At 42.0% G+C, this 21,521-nt stretch overlaps 1 protein-coding gene and 1 long non-coding RNA gene across 9 annotated transcripts in view; one reads left to right on the top strand and one right to left on the bottom strand.

Moving 5' to 3' along the window:
• Nucleotides 1-20,590, bottom strand: part of AIG1 (androgen induced 1) — a 189,680-nt gene extending 169,090 nt beyond the window's left edge. For all 5 annotated transcript variants that reach the window (XM_074948533.1, XM_074948536.1, XM_074948534.1 and 2 more), the window contains exon 1: nt 20,385-20,590. In XM_074948533.1, coding sequence (XP_074804634.1) covers nt 20,385-20,525 — 141 coding nt within the window. In that variant the 5' untranslated portion in view covers nt 20,526-20,590. The remainder of the gene's footprint in view (nt 1-20,384) is intronic.
• LOC141984949 (uncharacterized) overlaps nt 20,300-21,521 on the top strand; it is a 31,641-nt gene continuing 30,419 nt past the window's right edge. The window contains exon 1 of one of the 4 annotated variants that reach the window (XR_012638843.1): nt 20,300-20,369. This is a non-coding gene — a long non-coding RNA (uncharacterized LOC141984949). The other 3 variants (XR_012638841.1, XR_012638842.1, XR_012638840.1) reach the window with 3 other exon arrangements.

Genomic DNA, 21,521 nt, shown 5'->3' with positions numbered 1-21,521 from the left:
ACCACTGCTCTACAGAACCCGGTCCTTTTTTGGTGGGACTCTCACATTCCATTTACATTTGCATGAGTTGGGGAATTAAAAGCCACATCTCCTCTACAGGGTAGAGTTCTATTCCTTTGTCCCAGGTCTTCACAGAGATTCTGGGCTGGACCAGAGAGGAGCATTTTGCTCTCTGTGTTGTCTTCAACTCTTTCATTCAGCCATCAAGTTATTAAGCATTTGCATTCATCCACCCAACAGAAATGTACAACAGTATCAGAAAGTAGAGAATCCCTGTTTTAAACTTATATCTGATCAAGAACATTTTAGGGACACATGCCACCCCTGCTCTGCATGTAGAACTCCCACTAATCCCTGTGTGGACTCTATTAAGAAGAGCAGTAATAATAAATAACAATTTGTTATTTATATGGTGCCAATGCCAAAAGGCTTCTAGGTCCCTAATTATATACATGTAAAGACACAATTACAAAAGAAAACAAAATTCACCAGCTAGCACATAAACAGCCAGATTAGAACAAGAAAAATGTTAGCCATGCAAAGATATAGGTCGAGATTTTCAAAGCCATCTAAGAGATCCAGACACTGAAATCCCATTAAAGTTCAAATTAGGCTCCCTCCTAGGCTACCATGTAACCAGCTCAAATGATCTAAAAGGCATTAGACAGGTGTTAAGGTCATTTTCAATTGACTTAATCTAACTCACTTGAGCTAACTTATTTGGGAAAACACACCTTGTTTGCCTATGCAGACGGAGTCTAAGTGTGCCTTGTTTTGTGTGGCGATTTAGAGCACAATCCTGAATTCCTTGCTGAGGCAAACTCCTGTGCCTTGTCTTCACTAAGACATTTCAGACCTCTACCCACCAAAAGATGAAGTTCCACTTGTGCTACTACCATTTTTAAAATATATTGTAGACAAGGCGCAGGCATTGTAAGGTCTGTGACAACTAAACCTGTTAGACAACTTGACGGTAAAAATGCCTATAACTTGTCTGCATTATAGATTCCACTAGTGCTAGTGCTGATGGAGCTACACCCTTTGTGAATTATGGGTTTGGAAATGTATTGTGTACACAAGTCATCAGTGAGGTGAGTCAATGGCAAGTTTGGGTGTGCAGGGACTGTAGGCCCTGGAAGTCTCATCTTAAACACTACAAGGTAAAACTGTATGGGCCTGTTTACAAAGCTAGAGTGGCATCAAGTGGCCTTAGTGTAAATGAGAATCAGGCTGTGTGTGTTTTCAAGCATTTCAGATGAGCCTAACTTGTTTCCAATAAATCCTCTAAATGTTGCAGGCCTCCTCCATGATGCAGAAGAATACCACACAATGAAAACTATGTGAAAGGGAGGGTACCATACAGCTCCCCAAACTGGCGGGCAAAAAGCTACTGGAGATCACCTACTTAATCCAATGAATAGGGGCGGGAAGAAATTACCACATTTACAATTTGATGTTAAATCATATAGAAGCAAGCTTGGAAATTTTACCTTGATTCAATTTCTTCCTATCCAAATGCCAGATATTTTGTTAATAGTTCTCAAAATGATCAGTTTCCATCTGAATTTTTATGGAGACATAAGGAAGCAAATCCACCCACTGAAGTTAGTTATGCTTTACGCAGGTGTGGTGAATTCCACCATTTTGAGTTGAAAACCCTTTGTTTATCTCATAATAGGAAAGAAAAAAAAGAGCACAAAGTGAAGTCCCTTTGCAATGCTTTAAAAACTAATGATGACTTTGAACTTACTGAACTTCTTAAGAACTGGCTAAAAAAGATATATCCAAAAAATAAAAGCAACTGAGTGGGGAAAGATCTGGCAAAGCAGTCACTAGGAATGAAAGTCACCCCTGGGCAGAAACCCAAACAAAAGCGTACGCTCCACTTAAGTACTCAAAACAGGCCAACATATTCAGGTCAGCTTTCCTTTCTTATAAGCCACAGGTATATCTGGACTCAGAAGCGCTGACTTCTCCATTCGTGGGGGGGATGCTGGACCCCCACTCCACCTTCCCCCCAAACCTCCACCCCACCTCTTCCTGCTTCTGCTCTGCCCTACCTCTTTCTGTCCCCTCCACGCCTCCTGAATGCTGCTGAATAGCTGATCCTAGGCAGGTGGGAGGCACTGGAGGGAGGGGAAGGCGCTGATTGGTGGGGACCGCAGGTGGGAGGGAGGGCTGGTGTGGAGGGGGAGGAGCTAATCCATGGGACTTCCTGTGGGTGCTGAGCATGCCCCGGAGCACCCACGGAGCTGGCGCCTATGTTGAACTATAGTTAAAACGAGAAGAGCAGTCCCCAGACTCACCTTTATTAGAGCAGTAATTCAGATAAAGGGACTTTACTGTATGTACAGCTCAGTAATTAAAGCATTCTAGTTTCAGGTACAAAAATTCATCCAATATCATGTGAATTCACCTACACTTCTATACATTACACACTCTAGAATTCTGCTGAAAAGATATAAAGCTACCAATGATGCTGGTTTAGGTAGCATTTAGTGGTTGGAGTTGTACTGGATTACAGCCCCAATCCTAACAGAAACTCCAGGAGGGTGAACACCTGCGCCCCTGCAGAACACCTTGTAAGATCGGGACCTAAATTAATGCAGCTGAACTAAAAACATATCCAAATGTCAATGTCTGCACTTTGGAATATAATATCTGTGGTGATTAAATATGAAAAGTTGCAGCAAGAAAAAGAAGGAAGACTTTGTGCAATGGAAGGAATTTGGGATATTTTATTAAATCTATCTCATTCAGTCAAATACTTGGCATAATAGTATCTTGTGGATTTAAAACAGTTTCTCTGCATGTACAGTACATAGTTTATCTTGTTATATTATACACGTTAGTATTTAATCTGTTGCAATATGGTTTATTTTTACTGAACTCTTTATTTTACTGTACTTTTCCTTCCTCCCTCCCAAACAAAAAAGCAAGCAAAACAAATCCCTACATATGTATACTTTGGTGGAATTTCAATGTTTTGCTATTCTAGTTTCCTGAAGTTTTTTCTTTAACTATTTATATAATTTTGATATCATTTCATTGGTTTTTTTGGGTATATCTGTGTCTTTGTATATCCATTATACATACAATAATACGTTAGTGAAGATTTAACCTACCTCTTATTTTTTATATCTGACTCTTACTTTTAATATCTTGACTGGATTTGTATGTTTGGTGTCTAATGATCAAGTTGCATTTCCTTTTTCAGGTTAAGAAATAAAATAAGTGATTGCACATATTTTGTCTCTGATCCTGCAATTCTTTGCATGCATACAAACCACTCCATGGACAGATAGCCACAATGAAGTCAATGGCTCAGAGCCTTGTTTCATTTTTAATGAAAATAAAGTCCAGCAACTTTCTATATCAGCTAACTATCTTATTGTACAAGCTTTCTTTAACAGAGTTAAAGCAAGTCAGCAAATGTGTCACTGGATTATACTTATGTATCCTCACGAACATAAAAGAAATATATTTAAAATGGCATCTATATATCATTTAAACATTTTATTTCGGGAGTAAGTTCCGAAAAGGACAACCTAATGCACATATGATACATTAGATGCATCCAAAATTCCTGGATTCAAACAAGACATATTTTATATAGTGCACAAAGTTAATTTTTCACATGCATATAAATAGCAATGATTTAGCTACCCATATCACTAAAAGAAACATTTAAAAAACCCAGAGAGGACTGGAAATTTCTCAAGAAACCATTGATGGAGTTTCTATTGCTTGACACTCTTCTGGCAACATTCCAGATTTCTCACCAAATTTAATAACATAGCACTATTATATAATCATACCTATAACTTATGTAAGGTAAATTAGTGAAAGAATTCTAGTGCTACTAATTAAAGCCACTACCATGCCTATAAATAATATAGAAAACGTCAAATCTCACCCCTGCAAAAAAAGAAAATACTACACATTAGAAATTTCATGACGGACATAATTTGTGAATTATTATGAAAATTACATGTTTAATATATTAACTTCTAGTTGTAAAATAAAGCCATATTAATATAAAAAATTTAAATGTAGCCCTAAAATAGTATTCAGTTTACAATAGCTTTACAAAAGTAACAGAGAAACATGACACACACAATAAGAAACACAAGAGTGATATTATTACATTTTTATTACAGTGTCTAGGGTGCTATTCAGAACGGTTTCTCTGACATGTTTACAACCTGAGAGATGAAAGAAAGCTGTAAAACATACAGTTATTAAAAGGCTCCCATACATATGTATTTCTCTTTCTCCCAAATGTATTAAACACCATTAAGAAATCTCACTTCGTTATCCCGTAAAGAGCAATTCTGTAGTTTCCTGCTCTGTGAACTGACAAATAAATAATTGCTCCTGATTGTGTTCTCAACAGCTACAGTAGGAACAGGATGATTGTGAAGGACTGTATTATTCCGTTATGGAAAAGGCTGGAGGCTACAGCAGGAAGAGCCTGGGTGCAATCAAAGTGGACCTGCCACACCCTAGAGCTGGGTTATATGAAAGAGGAAGCTACGCAAGGGTGTGGGGAAGGTAAACTATAGTAGGTGGGGAGTTTGCTCAGGCTGCAGGAGACCAGCCTAATCAGATGCAGAGACTTGGTACTAGAGATGTTAAGCTTAGGAGTTCTCAACCAGGTCCCTGAGGTAAGGACCTTATGAACTGTTTGTTATAATTGCTCCTGTCCTGAAGCCTTATTAAAAGGGGACATGCTATTTTGTTAATGTATGTTAGCTTTTCTTGCCCAGGCTCTTCAAGTGAATCTATTGCTGCCCTAATCAGGGGAAACTGAGGTGGGGCTCAACTGCAGCATTATATTGAGCTTGCTAGAGGGTGTGCAGTGGACCTTTACAATGCTGTGTAAACATGCTGGTGACTCATCCTTAGGAAGAACAAATAATAGTTCACACTTTTATGTAATGCCTTTAATCTCAAACTGCCCTGTCTCTCCCAACAAGTCACTTGACAAAGGTGGGTAAATATCAGTATGCCAATTTTATAGATTATAAAACCAGAAGCCCCTGTAGGGTGACCAGACAGCAAGTGTGAAAAATCGGGACAGGGGTTTGGGGGGTAATAGGCATCTACAGAAGAAAATGCCCCAAATATCAGGACTGTCCCTATCAAATAGGGACATCTGGTCACCCTAAGCCCCTGTGATAATCTAGTCCGATGACCTGTATAAAACAGGCTATAGAACTTCCCTGAATTAATTTCTGTTGGAATTAGCGTATATCTTTTTAAAATGCATCCAATCTTGATTTAAAAATTAACAGTAATGGAGATTCCACCACAACCCTTGGTAAATGTTCCAATGATAAATGACTTTCACCATTACAAAAGTGCATCTTATCTATCTAGCTTCAACATCCAGCCCTTGGAAATTGTTATACCTTTGTGTGCTAGACTGAAGATCCCATTATCAATTTTTTGTTCCCCTTACAAGTATGTGCAAATGACGATGAAGACCTTCTCTTTGTTAAAATAGATTCAAGGAGCTCAATATTTTTATCAATATAAGGCATGTTTTCTAATCCTTTATTCATATTCATGGCTCTTCTCTGAATACTCTCCAACTTATCAATATCTTTTTTCAACTGTGACCAGTGTTCCCTCTAATTTTTTCCATCCATATGCGGAATAAATTTTATGTGCACCGAGGTATGTCTGGATGTGTGCCAGCAGTAGAAACAAAAAACCTAGATATAATATATATTTTTAAAAGTTATCATAGGGATAATTACTCCACCCAGGACAGGTTAGGCATTTTAGAACTCACTAGTCAAAGAATTAAATTTAAGTGTAAGAGAAATAAAAATTATTAAATGCATGGACCAGTCAAAACACTAAGATAACACACTTTGAAAGAATAAAATTACAGAGAATATATGTGCCTTGCAGGAAGTACCAAGAAATAACAACAACAACAATATAAGTATGTGTTGGGAGGTGAGTGTGAAAGAGACAGAGTGTGAGTGCGTGTGTGACCCAGACACAGTGAGTGTGAGTGTGTGACCCAGAGTTTGTGTGTGTGTGTGTGTGTGAGTGAGACCCAGAGACAGCTGTGGCCACAAGAACTGGATACAGTATTCCAGTGGCAGTTGCACCAGTGCCAAATATAGATAATATAACCTCCCTATTCAAAAATCCTGTTTATACATCGAAGCGTCACTTTAGCGTTTTATGCCCACAACTATGTGCTGGGCGTTCATGTTCAACTGATTATATACCAGAACCCCCAAGTTTTTTTCAGACACTGCTTGTTAGGATAGAGGCCCCGTCCTATAAGTATGGCCCCCATTCTTATTCCTAGATGGGTAGCTTTACATTTGGCAGTATTAACATGCATATTTTTTGCTTCTGCCCATCTTATCAAGCAATCCAGATCACACAAATCAGTGATCTGTCATCTTCATTATTTATGATTCCCCCAGACTTTGTGTCATCTGCAAATTTCATCAGTGATGATTTTTTTCTTCAAGGTCACTGATAAAAAATGTTGAATACCACAGGGCCAAGAACCAATCCCTCCCCACCCAGAAACACACTTGCTTAGTGCTTCCCCATTTACAATTATGTTTTGAGACCTGTCAGCCAGTCTGAATCCACTTAATGTGTGCCATGTTTTTTATATTGTTCTAGTCCAGGGGTTCTCAAACTTCATTGCACCGTGACCCCCTTCTGACAACAAAAATTACTATATGACCCCAGGAGGGAGAGCCAAGCCTGAGCCCGCCCGAGCCCCACCCCCAGGTGGGGGGGCCAAAGTCAAGCCCAAGGGCTTCAGTCCTTGGTAGGGGGCCTGTAAGCTGAGCCCCAATGCCCAGGGCTGAAGCCCTCAGCCTTCAGCTTCAGCCGGCGGAGGTGTGGCTCAAGCTTTGGCCCCAGCAAGTCTAAGCCAGCCCTGCCAACCCCATTAAAATTTGAGAACCGCTGTAGTCTGTTTTAACCAAAATGTCATGTGGTGCTAAGTTAAATGCCATACGGAAGTCAATGGTAAAAATGGTTGATGTAATATACTTAATCAACCAAACTTTAATCCCATCAAAAATACCAAGTTTGTTTGACAAGATTTGTTCTCCAAAAACCCATGTTGATTCATATTAATTATATTACCCTTCTTTAATTCTTTATTAATCAAGTGCCACATCAGCCATTCCATTATTTTGCCCATGATTAAAGTCAGGCTGACAGGCCTATAATTACCCAGGTCATCCCATTTATCCTTTTTATATATTGGCACAACATTAGTTTTCTTCCAGTCTTCTGGAACTTCCCCAGTGTTCAAAGAGTTATTAAAACATTAATGGTCCAGTTAGATCCTCAGCTAGTTCTTTTAAAACTCTTGGGTGCAAGTTATCCAGATGTGCTGATTTTAAAATGTTTAACTTTAGTAGCTGCTGTTTAACATCTCCCTGAATTACTATTGGAATGAAAAGTATTGCATCATCTGATACGACTACATCATCTGTTTTTTTTCCCATATGCAGAACAGAAATATTTTTGAACACTTCTGCCTTATTATGGACAGTTCTACCATTCCCACCTAGTAATGGATTGCTAGGATTATTTTTGTTCCTAATATTCTTAAAAAAACAAGCAAACCCAAAACACCTCCTTCTTAACAACATAAGAATGGCCATACTAGGTCAGACCAATGGTCCATCTAGCCCAGTATCCTGTCTTCTGACAGTGGCCAGTGGCAGATTCTTCAGGGGAATGAACAGAATAGGGCAATTTCAAGAGATCTACCCCCTGTTGTTCACTCCCAGCTTCCGGCAGTTGGAGGTTTAGGGACACCCACAGCATGAAGTCGTATTCCTGACCATTTTGGCTAATAGCCATTGATGGACCTCTCTTCCATGAACTTAGCTAATTTTTTTTTAATCCAGTTATACTTTTGGCCTTCACAATATACCCTGGCAAGGAGTTCCACAGGCTGACTGTGCATTGTGTGAAGAAGCACATCCTTTTATTTGTTTTAAACCTGTTGCCTATTAATTTCACTGGGTAAACCCTAGTTCTTCTGTTATGTGAAGGGGTAAACAACATCTCCCTATTCACTTTCTCAATACAATTCATGATTTTACAGAACTCTATGATACCCATGATTACTCCCAAGATCCTTCTTGATGGTAAAAACCACGTTGTCACTTCCCCCAACATATTGTGTTTATCTATCTGTCTGATAATTTTGTTCTTCACTATAGTTTCAACAAATCTACCTAACACTGAAGTTAGGCTTATCTGTCTGTTATTGCCAGCATTACCTCTGGAGCCTTTTTAAAAAAAATCTATGTTACAGCACCTACCCTCCAGTCATCTGTTACAGAGTACCATCTGTTAAGAGATAGGCTATGTACCATACTTAATAGTTCTGCAGTTTCACATTTGAGTACCTCCAGAACACCTGGGTGAACAACATCTGGTCCTGGTGAATTATTATTGTTTAATTTATCAATTTGTTCCCAAACCTCCTCTATTAACAGTCAGGGACAGTTCCGCAGATTTGTCTCCTAAAAACAATGGGTCAGGTGTGGGGATCTCCCCCACAGTCTCTGTAGTGAAGACTGATACAAAGAATTCATTTAGCTTTTTCACAATGGCCTTGTCTCCTTTGAGTGCTCCCTTAGCACCTCAATCATCCAGTGGCCCAACTGACTGTTTGGCAGGCTTCCTGCTTCTGATGTACTTAAAAAATATGCTGTTAGTTTTGTTTCTTTAACTAGTTAGAACATAAGAACGGCTATACTGGGTCAGACCAAAGGTCCATCCAGCCCAGTATCCTGTCTACCAACAGTGGCCAATGCCAGGTGCCCCAGAGGGAGTGAACCTAACAGGTAATGATCAAGTGATCTCTCTCCTGCCATCCATCTCCACCCTCTGACAAACAGAGGCAAGGGACAACATTCTTCACCCATCCTGGCAAACAGCCATTAATGGACTGCATGCATCATTTTAGTTGCCCTTTTCTGAACCTTTTCTAATGCCAGTATATCTTTTTTGAGATGAAGGGACCACATCTGTATGCAGTATTCAAGATGTGGGAGTACCATGGATTTATATAAGGGCAATAAGATATTTTCCGTTTTATTCGCTATCCCTTTTTTAATGATTCCGAACATCCCGTTTGCTTTTTTGACTGCCGCTGCACACTGCATGGACGTCTTCAGAGAACTATCCACAATCACGCCAAGATCTTTCTGCTGATTAGTTGTAGCTAAATTAGCCCCCATTACATCATATGTATTTTGCTCTTCAAATTCTTTCTTGGCCACCTAATTATACTTTTACACTTAACTTGCCAAATTTTATGCTCCTTTCTATTTTCCTCAGTAGGATCTGACTTCCAATTTTTAAAAGGATGTATTTTTGCCTCTAACCACCTCTTTTACTCTGGTTAGCCCTGGTGGCATTTTTTGGTTCTTTTGCTGTTTGTTTTTTTTGGGCAGTACACATTTAGTCTGAGCCTCTCTTTTGGTGTTTTGAAATAGTTTTCCTGCAGTTTGCAGGCTTTTCATCCTTGTGACTGTTCTTTTTTTAAGTTCTGTTTAACTAGCTTCCTCATTTTTGTGTAGTTCCCCTTTTTAAGTTAAATTCTACTGTAATGGGTTTTTTTGGTATTTTCCCCTCTACTAGGAACCTACATTTAATTACTTTATGGTTGCTATTACCAAGCGGTTCAACTATATTCATCTCTTGGACCAGATCCTGTGCTCCACATAAGACAAAATCAAGAACTGCCTTTCCCCTTGTGGATTCCAGGACAAGATACTCCAAGAAGCAGTCATTTAAGGTGTATAGAAATTTTAACTCTGCATCCCTTCCTGAGGTGACACATACCCTATCAATATGAGGATAGCTGAAATCCCCCGATTATTATTGTGTTTTCTGCATTTGTAGCCTCTCTAATCTCTCTGGATATTTCACAATCACTGTCACCACCCTGATCAGATGTTCGGTAGTATTTTTCTGTTGCTATACTCTTATTATTCAAGCATGGAATTTTTATCCATAGAGATTCTATTGTACAGTTTGATGCATTTAAGATTTTTACTGTATTTGACATACTGCACCCCCAACAACATGACCTACTCTGCCATTCCTATATATTTTGTACTCTGATATTAGTGTTCCATGGATTTATCTTCATTCCACCAAGCTTTTGCAATACCTATTATATCAGTGTTATTTAATGCCAGGAACTCTAGTTCACCCATCTTAGTATTTAGATTTCTAGCATTTATAGCTAAGCACTTGTACATTTCATCAATATTCAGTTTCTGGCCTTGATGAGTTGTATTTAAATGGGGCTTTTATGTTTGACTCTTCCTCACAAGCTCCTACCTGTACTTTACCAACTTCTTTCCTGTCTTCTTTACTAGGTTATAGAGCTCCTCCTTTAATAAATTCATCCCTAAGGGACATCTCAGACTGAACTGTGGGCTCCTCCGCACTTGTTGTCTTTCCCCCACCCGTTAGTGTAAAACATCCTTTTTAATTGTGCAGCAGTCTGGTTCCCTTTTAGTTTAGGTGGAACCATCCTTCCTGTACAGGCTCCTCCTCTTCCAAAAGGTACCCCAGTTACTGATAAACCTAAAATCATCCTCCTTACAGCATCATTTCATGCACGCATTAAAACCCTGCAATTCTACCAGTCTTCCTGGCCTTGTGCATGGAACTGGAAGCATTTCAGAGAATTCTACCAGTGTTCAAGGATACCATGACATCATCTGGAAGGAGCATCCCAGCTATGGGATTGTTTTCCACCGCTCCCGCTTGATGTTCTCCTTCCCAGAGACTTTCATCCTTCTCAGCAGCACAGAGGCTGTCAGGCTGGGGCCCCTCTATTGGGTCCCTGAAAGTCTCCTCTATGTACCCCTACACAGTGATGAGCTGCCAAAATCTTAACAACCGGTTCCCTCCTCACCCCACGAAAGGGTCGTGGCCCACCCCCGCACCCCAGGACTCCTGCCCCATCCAACCCCCCACGTTCCTTGATGCCCCCCCCCGGGACCCCTGCCCCATCTACCTCCCTCTCCTGTCCCCTGACTGCCCCCAGAACCGGGCAGGAGGGTCTCGTGGGCCACTGTAATGGGTGCCCACCCCGCCCCGCCCCTAAGTGCCAGAGGGACCTGCCGGGGAGTCCCAGCGGTGCTTACCTGGGGCAGCTCCTGGGAAGCATCCAGCAGGTCCCTCTGGCTCCTAGGGGCGGGGGAGTGGCTGCTCCCCCCTCTTATCACTTCAAAAGTGGCGCCTTAGGCACCGACTCCCTGGGTGCTCCGGGGCTGGAGCCCCCACGGGGAAAATTTGGTGGGTGCAGAGCACCCACCGGCAGCTCCCCGCCCCGCACCCGGCCCCAGCTCACCTCACCTCCGCTCCGCCTCCTCCCCTGAACGCACTGCCCCGCTCTGCTTCTCCGCCCCTCCCCGGCTTCCCGCGACTCAGCTGTTCGCATGGGAAGCCTGGGAGGGCTGAGACACAGGCGGCGGCTTCGCGCTCAGGCCCAGGGAGGCAGAGGTAGACTGGAGGTGAGCTGGGGCAGGGAGCGGTTCCCCTGCGCGGCCCCCCCCTCAGGTTACCTGCTGTGGCGCGGGTGGCCCTCCTTGTGCCCCCCGCCCCAGCTCCCCTCCGCTCCGCCTCCGCCTCCCTGGGCCTGAGCATGAAGCCACCGCCTGCTTCTCAGGCCTCCCAGGCTTCCCGTGCAAACAGCCAAGTCGAGGGAAGCCGGGAGAGGGGGCGGAGAATCATAGAATCATAGAATATCAGGGTTGGAAGGGACCCCAGAAGGTCATCTAGTCCAACCCCCTGCTCGAAGCAGGACCAATTCCCAGTTAAATCATCCCAGCCAGGGCTTTGTCAAGCCTGACCTTAAAAACCTCTAAGGAAGGAGATTCTACCACCTCCCTAGGTAACGCATTCCAGTGTTTCACCACCCTCTTAGTGAAAAAGTTTTTCCTAATATCCAATCTAAACCTCCCCCATTGCAACTTGAGACCATTACTCCTCGTTCTGTCATCTGCTACCATTGAGAACAGTCTAGAGCCATCCTCTTTGGAACCCCCTTTCAGGTAGTTGAAAGCAGCTATCAAATCCCCCCTCATTCTTCTCTTCTGCAGACTAAACAATCCCAGCTCCCTCAGCCTCTCCTCATAAGTCATGTGCTCTAGACCCCTAATCATTTTTGTTGCCCTTCGCTGGACTCTCTCCAATTTATCCACATCCTTCTTGTAGTGTGGGGCCCAAAACTGGACACAGTACTCCAGATGAGGCCTCACCAGTGTCGAATAGAGGGGAACGATCACGTCCCTCGATCTGCTCGCTATGCTCCTACTTATACATCCCAAAATGCCATTGGCCTTCTTGGCAACAAGGGCACACTGTTGACTCATATCCAGCTTCTCGTCCACTGTCACCCCTAGGTCCTTTTCCGCAGAACTGCTGCCTAGCCATTCGGTCCCTAGTCTGTAGCGGTGCATTGGATTCTTCCATCCTAAGTGCAGGACCCTGCACTTATCCTTATTGAACCTCATCAGATTTCTTTTGGCCCAATCCTCCAATTTGTCTAGGTCCTTCTGTATCCTATCCCTCCCCTCCAGCGTATCTACCACTCCTCCCAGTTTAGTATCGTCTGCAAATCTGCTGAGAGTGCAATCCACACCATCCTCCAGATCATTTATGAAGATATTGAACAAAACCGGCCCCAGGACCGACCCCTGGGGCACTCCACTTGACACCGGCTGCCAACTAGACATGGAGCCATTGATCACTACCCGTTGAGCCCGACAATCTAGCCAGCTTTCTACCCACCTTATAGTGCATTCATCCAGCCCATACTTCCTTAACTTGCTGACAAGAATACTGTGGGAGACCGTGTCAAAAGCTTTGCTAAAGTCAAGAAACAATACATCCACTGCTTTCCCTTCATCCACAGAACCAGTAATCTCATCATAAAAGGCGATTAGATTAGTCAGGCATGACCTTCCCTTGGTGAATCCATGCTGACTGTTCCTGATCACTTTCCTCTCATGTAAGTGCTTCAGGATTGATTCTTTGAGGACCTGCTCCATGATTTTTCCAGGGACTGAGGTGAGGCTGACTGGCCTGTAGTTCCCAGGATCCTCCTTCTTCCCTTTTTTAAAGAAGCAGGGCGGGGCAGCGCGTTCAGCGGAGGAGGCGGAGCGGAGGTGAGGTGAGCTGGGGCTGGGCAAGGGGAGCTGCTGGTGGGTGCTCTGCACCCACCAAATTTTCCCCGTGGGGGCTCCAGCCCTGGAGCACCCATGGAGTCGGCACCTAAAGTGCCACTTTTGGCCAGTGGTTAAATTTGGAAGCCCTTTTAGAACTGGTTCTCCCTTGCAGGACAACTGGTTCTTAAAGGGCTTCTAAATTTAACAACTGGTTCTAGAGAACCGGCTCCAGCTCACCATTGCCCCTACATCTTCCTTAGCCTCTCCAGTGCAGCCACTCTGGTCTCAAGAGCCCATACTGTGTCTCTGAGGCCATGAGCTGCTTGCACTGTGTGCATACATATACCAACTGTCCAAAAGACAGGTAAGCATATGCACTGCATTCAGTCGCTATTAAATTGGATAGCTCCCACACCCCACTCCACCCCCACTCTGCTACTGAACTTCTTGTCCTCAACTCTCCTGGCCACAGATTTCGCCCTATGCCCCTTTGTACAATTCCTTGCTTCCCATATATATATATATATCATCATCAACTTCCCCTTTCTTTCATTTTTATATTGTTTTGTTTTTTTTAAATAGCTGCCTTCACTGACCCATTAAGTCAAGATGATTTTTAACCAGTGCTGCCTTCTTCCTCTCTTGTGGTAGTGGCATTTGGGCATCTAGTAAAATGTTCTTAAAGAATTTCCAATTCTTTCACAATTTTTGCTTTAAATTCTCTTTCCCAGCTGGTTTGGCTCCTAATTATTTTCAGCTTTGTGAAACTGGCCCTTTTAAGTGGTTAGTAGTTTGGACTTTATTCTTTTTGCACATTACAAATGTGATCAAGTCATGATCACTTATGCCTAAGCTATCACTATGTTATAGTTCTTGGATCAATTCCTCTTCAACTGTCCATAGAAATCCCTCATGCTGGATGCAACACTTTTTAGAGTTAGGAAACTTTCATCCACAATATTTAGAAATTCCAAGGATGTTTCAGTACTGGTGTAATGAGATCTCCACCATATGTCACTCAGATTTAAGTCCCGCATGATCATGCAAGTTTCTTCCCTACATATTATAGATAAGTGCTTAAGGAGCCAGTCATTCTGTTCACTAGTGTGATTTCGTGGCCTTGTTTGTTACATAGGCTGCTAGCATTGGTGTATAGGCAATTAAAGAAAGGGAAAGGGAAGCACAAAAGGTGAAATTCACCGCAGAGAAGAGGATCTAAGCAAGGCGCTACACACTTAAGCCCCAATTAAATGATGAATAGTCATTTGCCTGGGTCCGCCACATTGTAGTGGAGTTCACTCATCGAGTGAGTTATGAAACTTGCTCAGATTCAGATATTAAGTCAATGGCAGTTAGGAACAGAATAGAAGCCACTTAAAATTCCAGTCTATAGCACCCCTTTTTAAAAAAATAATTAAATCTTTTAAATTCTATTCTGGTGACTTATTTAAATTAGACCAAATTAAATTCAAAAACATTCTCTTTAAGCAAATAAAGATGTGTTTATTGCCTCTGGCAAGGATGTGCCTGAGAATACAGATCCAAATCATGCCAGCAACAGGGAAGAACAAAACTCCTTTAGGATAGTTTCAAATCACTTCAACTGCAACATTGTTTCAACAGAAATCTAGATTGTCCCATACATTTGATGAAGCAGACAATGGTAAATGTGCCAGATGCAGGAGAATAGAGCTTTTCCAGGTTTGGTAAGGTAACAGGAACATTAAATTTGCCACAGCCATGCAGGATCAGACACCTGGTCTGGCTAATTAGTCCAACAGCAGCTAATACATGATGCTTTACTATACAGATCATTAAAAAGAAAAAAGAAAAGGAGTACTTGTGGCACCTTAGAGACTAACCAGTTTATTTGAGCATGAGCTTTCGTGAGCTACAGCTCACTTCATCGGATGCATAGCATATCGTGGGAACTGCAGATATGCTATGCATCCGATGAAGTGAGCTGTAGCTCACGAAAGCTCATGCTCAAATAAACTGGTTAGTCTCTAAGGTGCCACAAGTACTCCTTTTCTTTTTTCTTTTTACGAATACAGACTAACACGGCCGTTACTCTGAAACCTATACAGATCATTGTTGTTGTTTCTTGTAGTGCCCACAGTGTTTTAAGTGTTTTGCAGGTAAAAGAAGGTACAGATATGACACCGAAAATCTTACTCTTGAATGGAATAACAAAACAAAGCAAAACTACAGAGCCAATGTGTGCAATGTTACACATTGGAATGGGAGTGTGGGAGAGAATCAGTTCTTTCCTAACTCCAGCTGCCCTGAATCATGAGTTATGAATATACTTGTTAACACATTCAACATTATTCAAGACCATGTTGTTAATAAATCACAGTCATCTTTATTAAGATAGAAGTATCAAAATGACTACTATACATAACAAATGGCCAATCTCCACTTCCTACTACGCATTCAAACACCATTTCCAATCTAACAGAGCTTTTCAAATTATATTTAACTCTGAAAGTCTAAACTGGGTGGAGGAGGGCAGATACCAAGTCAAGAAATTTTACACATCTTATTATGTTTGCTCTTAAATGTATCCCATCTGAACCACCTTCTTCACCATTTCACTGCAGGTAACTTAGTGAGGCCTAATTAAGTTTGTGGGGTTGAAAAGGAGGGAAAATGTTGTTGTAGCTATAAAGAAGTTTTCACCAGGAATAAGGAGGCATATTTACTTTGAACAGCATCTACCTTTACATGCCAAGAAGAGAAATTAAAGCAGAGGCGGTTATTCGCAGCAGCAGTGGTAAGCATAATTGGTATATTGTCAAAATGTACCTTCAATATTGCTCCATGAACTAGGTAAACGTTCCATTGCCAGGAATTAAAAATTCAAGGACAGGAAAGACTAAGAATTCACATCTAAGGAAATATTTGAGAATGGACATCCAAATTCTACCAGTATACTTGTTGCTAGGCAAAACAGACAAATACAGACTATATAAATGGATATATTATGATGAACAGTCTGAAAGATCATGCAGTAGATATCCACCCTCTAACTAAATGACACAAAACAAATAAACGTTAATTTTGATGGGAACTGACCACTACTCTGGAGCTTCATAGTCCATGAATTTCCCTAAAAGCACAGATTTTTATAAGCAGGGAAAGAGCTGGAAATCTACTGCAAGGATTGAGTACAAATTAATGAGCAGAGAATAGGAATGTTTTGGCTATTTAGTTTTTGCTTCAAGTTCTTTTCAGCTATCAAATAGTATCATTTGATGCAAAACCACATTAAGCGCAGATACTAATAACTGGGTTAGAGGAAGCATTATTGCCAGGGCATTATGGCCAGCTATAGTCAGTTGCCTAATTTCTCCAGGTCACTGACTGATGCTGAGGCTCTTGTGCCGATTGAGAAGGAATGCCTCACGACAGTCTCAGCATGCAAAAAATGTCCAAATTTCTTGTTCAGATTAGATTCCTAACCTCACTTCTGACTGACTACAAACCTCTCATACCCCTCATAAACAGCAAGTGCTTGCACTGTGTGCCAGTGAGATGTCAAAGACTCAGTCTAAGCTCGTTGATGTACAATCTGCAGTGAGAATACATGCCTGCCAAGATTCTGTTGCCGATATTTTGTCTAGACATTTTCTGAATGTGACTGATGCAGGGACATTGCAAGTAGCTGAGGAAACTGAAACTTACAAAAGAGCTCTGCAAGCCTTAAAGCCATCATACAATATAGTGCAAGTGTGCCTAAAAACATCCAAACTTTCCTTCTGGAGAACAGTAGCCTCACTGGCTCTGATGGCATCTTATTTCCTCAAGACAGGGCAGTTAACCCAGTAGAAATGCAGAAATGTATCCTTATATGAGACACCATTAGGCCTCTTGGATATTACTGAATGTCGTCAACAACTAAAGATGTCTGTCTGGTGGCTAGGAATTAGGAGACAAATCTAAGTGATTCAATTTCTTGACCAAACCAACTGTCAGGGACACATACCGTATTTAAGAAACCATTAATATTTCTCTGCTGTCAGATTTGGAAAGTGGGCCATAGAGGGTGATCCTTATGAGCTAAGGGACAGAAGTACATGGTTATAGTTGACTACTTTATTAGATATTTAAAAACCACACATTTACCTGATGCTCTTTGATCATGTCATGCATAGACGAAAGAATGTGATGGTGAGAAAGTCCACATCAGACTGCATGGTGGGAAAGTCCATGTGAAATTGTTACAGTGGGCCATAATTTTTTGGAGAATAATTGTTATTTACTGACAAGTAATACTATTGCTACATTAAAAATAGCCTCCACCCACCTAAGGATGGTCCTGTGGTTAGGGCACTAGCCTAAGACTTGGAAGATGTGGATTTAATTCCTTATTCTGTCATAGACTTCCTGTGTGACTATAGGTTAGGCACTTAGCCTCTCTAAGCCTCTATTTTCCATCTGTAAAATGGGGATAATAATACTCTACCTCTCAGAGGCGTTGTGAGGATGAATACATTAAAGACTACGAAGTGCTTTGATATTCACTGATGAAAAGCTATAAGAGGTAGGTATTACTTGTTGTTGTTATTTTTATTAGGCCAAGGATTAGATAATAATGGTAAGGCCAAGAAAGCCAGGTAAAGGGTTAAGCATACCCAAAACCAAGACAGTCTTCTTTTAGCTTTAGTCAGTTACGGTCTGATCCAACTGCTATTAATATAAATGGAAAGACTTCTGTTTGACTGCAGTGGGAGTTGGATTATTAATCCATGTCACTGAGTGCAGCCCAGCATCCCAAAGGGAAAAATCTAAAACAAGTCAAATAGCATAACAGAAGAGCAAAATATGCATATAAATTTCACTTTGACAAAAGGAATGCTGTTAAGACACTTCTTGAGTTGTATCCTGGTGTCTTGAGAGCAAAATCGGATAGCGATATAGGTTAGATAACATACATGCCAAACTTCTAGGTTTTACAAGGCCAAGCCCAAGGTAAGTAAATTCTGGAAGAACAGAACATATTTGCAGCTCATCCTAGATCCAAGAAATGGCTTTCTACAACTTAGCACTCTAGAGTCAGTGTTACCCAGAGACTTAGATTGTAAGCTCTTTAGAGAGGATCCTTCTTCTGTGTTTGTACTCACCCTAGCACAATAGGGTACTGGTCCATGATTAGACCTTCTATGCACTACAGTATTACAAATAAATAATAATAAATAAGGACAATTCTGCTATAGAGGAATTATAGACAGAACCAGCAACGCAGCCAGACTTGCCACATTGAGATCATTAGATAGTGTCATTAATAACAGATTCCTTTTTAAACACTGTGACCAAAATGTCCAGAGAATGAATGATCAGGAAACCTGAATATTGGAGAAACTCTTATATCAATGCCAGATCGGGCAAAATAATCTCCATTGTACTTGAAGTCAAAGAGTTCCTCTCTTCACACTTTGTTTAATACTGTATTACGTTAATTGCAAATGGTTTAAGAGATAGCATTGACAACAACTCAAAGTTTAAAGGAAGTGTGTGTGGGAGACCTATAATTCAAATATCCTGGTTTTAATTCTACTGAGAATTCCTGATCTTATAAGTGTAAACTATTTTTTCAACAATACCCTACTACACAGCTTGAAAGTTCAGAGAGTGGGAAAGAATAAAATTTACAATTAAATAAGCTCTAGCTGAATTCTAAAATATTAAAATTTTAAACAATATAAGCTTGCTAACTCTTCAATAGGAAAAGCCCAAAACAAAAGTTCTGCATTTGTAAAGTACAATGAAAAATTAACATATGTAAAAATAGATCTTATTGGATATAGACAGTTGTTTGGGTCAAGCCCACACCTGCCTACTGTCAAAACTGAGAATACGTTTAGCCATAGCATGCACTGCAAACACCTGTAACTGGCACTTGGCCTTAAACACAAAAATTCTCTTCTTTAAATAGAAATATGGAATAGTTGCTCCTACCCCATCAGGAAAATCTAGATCCTGATTAACCATAGGGTAACAGTATCACAAAATCTTGCATCTGGCACCTGTACCCCAGCAAATCACATAGGTTTTAGGCTCTAAATTAAAAAATTCTACCATCTAAAAGACAGCAAGCATTATCAGCAGCTAGTGTAGTAGAAGTATTTACACTTGTGCTCTATTTAGTTGGGAGAATTTGAGTTTGAGCCCAAAAATTAATGGCATTGTGCTAGTACAGGTTTTTGCTGTGCTCTTGCATCAGGGTCTAGACTTTTATGGTGGCCTGGCAATGGTATAATGCCTTGTCTAATTCTGTCATCTAATTTGAGGATTCAGCAGAGAAACTACTGGGTCCAGGTGCTGCATATGAGGTTTGTCGTTGTATTGCACCTGGATACATCAGGATCTGTTTTTTTCCCCCTGGTGGACTAGGTGCATTAACATCTGTCTGTTTAGGCCGTATGATCATGGAGTTCAGGGACACAATTTTTGGATTCAGCATGGTTGAAGTGCTGGATATGGGTTTTCCCAATGGTCTTATGGCATGATAGTAAGGTCTGCATCTTTGCGCTGAACTGCAGTGAGAAACAGTTCTTGTCTAAACCGACAGGTGCACTGGTGGGACTGGAGGAAAAAACTGGCTGAATCTGGTTGCCAAATGTGTGGTTTGTGGCACTTTTACCTCACCCGTGTTAGGCTCAAGATTATTCTGGTAGCCAGGTGTGGCAAGCCATGTTTCCTACTTTGACAGTATGTTTTGTGGTCAGCATTATATTCTCCTATATTTTGCTTTAGGAAAACTATGTTTAACAGTTCTGTTGACACAAACATGGCTGCTGTGGCCTATTCAACTATAAACAATAAACAGGCCAGAGGAGTTTTTTAAAAAATCCATCCAGTATTGCTGCTGCTTTATTGCTTGACCAGCTCTTTTCAGTGTTACCCATTTAATGAGTCACAAAAGGGCAAGTTCTTTTTTTCCCACCCACAAGGTCGCCTAATTATGATGCTCTCGTGGGGGAAGTGGGACTAGGGAGCCCCATGCACAAGGGAGCTGAAACGCCTGTGCCAGAACATTGCAGGCTGGCCAGTGACTCTCCTGCCAGAGCTTCCGGAGGCACATCCAGCCACTTACCCAGTGCACACACAGGAGGGAGCAGCTTAGGCTAGGACGCACCCGCAGGCTGGAGGGCGAAGGTGAGGGCAACTTACCAGGTCTATGAATGTCAGAAATTTCCAGCTCCCTCCATAGGTCTGATGCGCTGGCATGTCAATGGCGTTGTACGCGCACAGGATGGAGAAGTAGGAGAGGAGGATGGCGACTCGCAGCACCTGGCAGGGCACGAGCGCCATGTCGCCACTTTGCAAGCGGGGCCTGTGAACTGCAAGGCAGCGGGGGCGCGCTTCCCGCGCGGGGCTGGCGCGGCGGCGCGCGGGCGGCGCGCGACGTTGGGCCCGGGGAGGAAGCGCGAGCGCGCGCCTGGGTCTCCCCCTTGTTCTGTGCGCGGGGGACGCGCCCGGCTGCGGGGAGAGCGGGCTCAGCCGGAGCTCCTCGGGCAAGAGGGTGCTTCCTGGAGCAAAGGTGGGCGGGGAGAGGAGGAGATGCTGGAGGAGGGGTTACCATGGCAATCTACTAAACCTGCCCTGCGCTGCTGCTGCTGCTTCAGCGGAGAGACCCCTGGAGCAGGTGACCCCTCCGCCTCTGGGGCTGTGTGAGTGTGACTTGTATATTCTTCTTGCCAAAAAGAAGAGCATGGGGTGACATGCAGAAATAAATATGGGCAGGGTCATTATCCTGTAGAGCCTTGCATTTTCACCCAAGCTGCCCCTGCACTTACATGACCCAGTCTGACTACAGAGTCTGAGCACCTGTTCACAAACGCCGGCGTACACCCATGCATACACCCGAGCGCACGTGCACATGCTTACATGTAATACAGAAACTTGCTAGCATGCATGCACACATCCTCGCACACACGTGCATGCACAAGCTTGTGTGTACACACAGACACACACTTGTGCACACATGCTCAATGATACACAAGCACACAAATGAATAAATGCATACATATTTTGTTATGTTCACACACAAACATGCTAACACCATCTTGCTCTCACAGCCACACATAAAGAAGAGTGGATGAGTGTTTGTGAATATGAGATGATGTACCCCTGTGTCCATGTAAAATAAACAAACATATTTTTAGATGCATGGTTGCATGCATTGCTTTTGGTCTTACGAAATGGTAATTATGAACCTCTTAGAAATGTAGATTTATTTTTCTTGTCTACAGATCAAATTTTAAAATATCCAACCATAATAAAATGGTGTTTTGCATATCTGCTTTT

Source organism: Natator depressus, chromosome 3 (assembly GCF_965152275.1).
Source record: "Natator depressus isolate rNatDep1 chromosome 3, rNatDep2.hap1, whole genome shotgun sequence".
Classification (NCBI taxonomy): Eukaryota; Metazoa; Chordata; order Testudines; family Cheloniidae; genus Natator; species Natator depressus.
The sequence above is the reverse complement of the archived record's forward strand: the minus strand, read 5'-3'. Positions and strand labels throughout refer to the sequence as shown.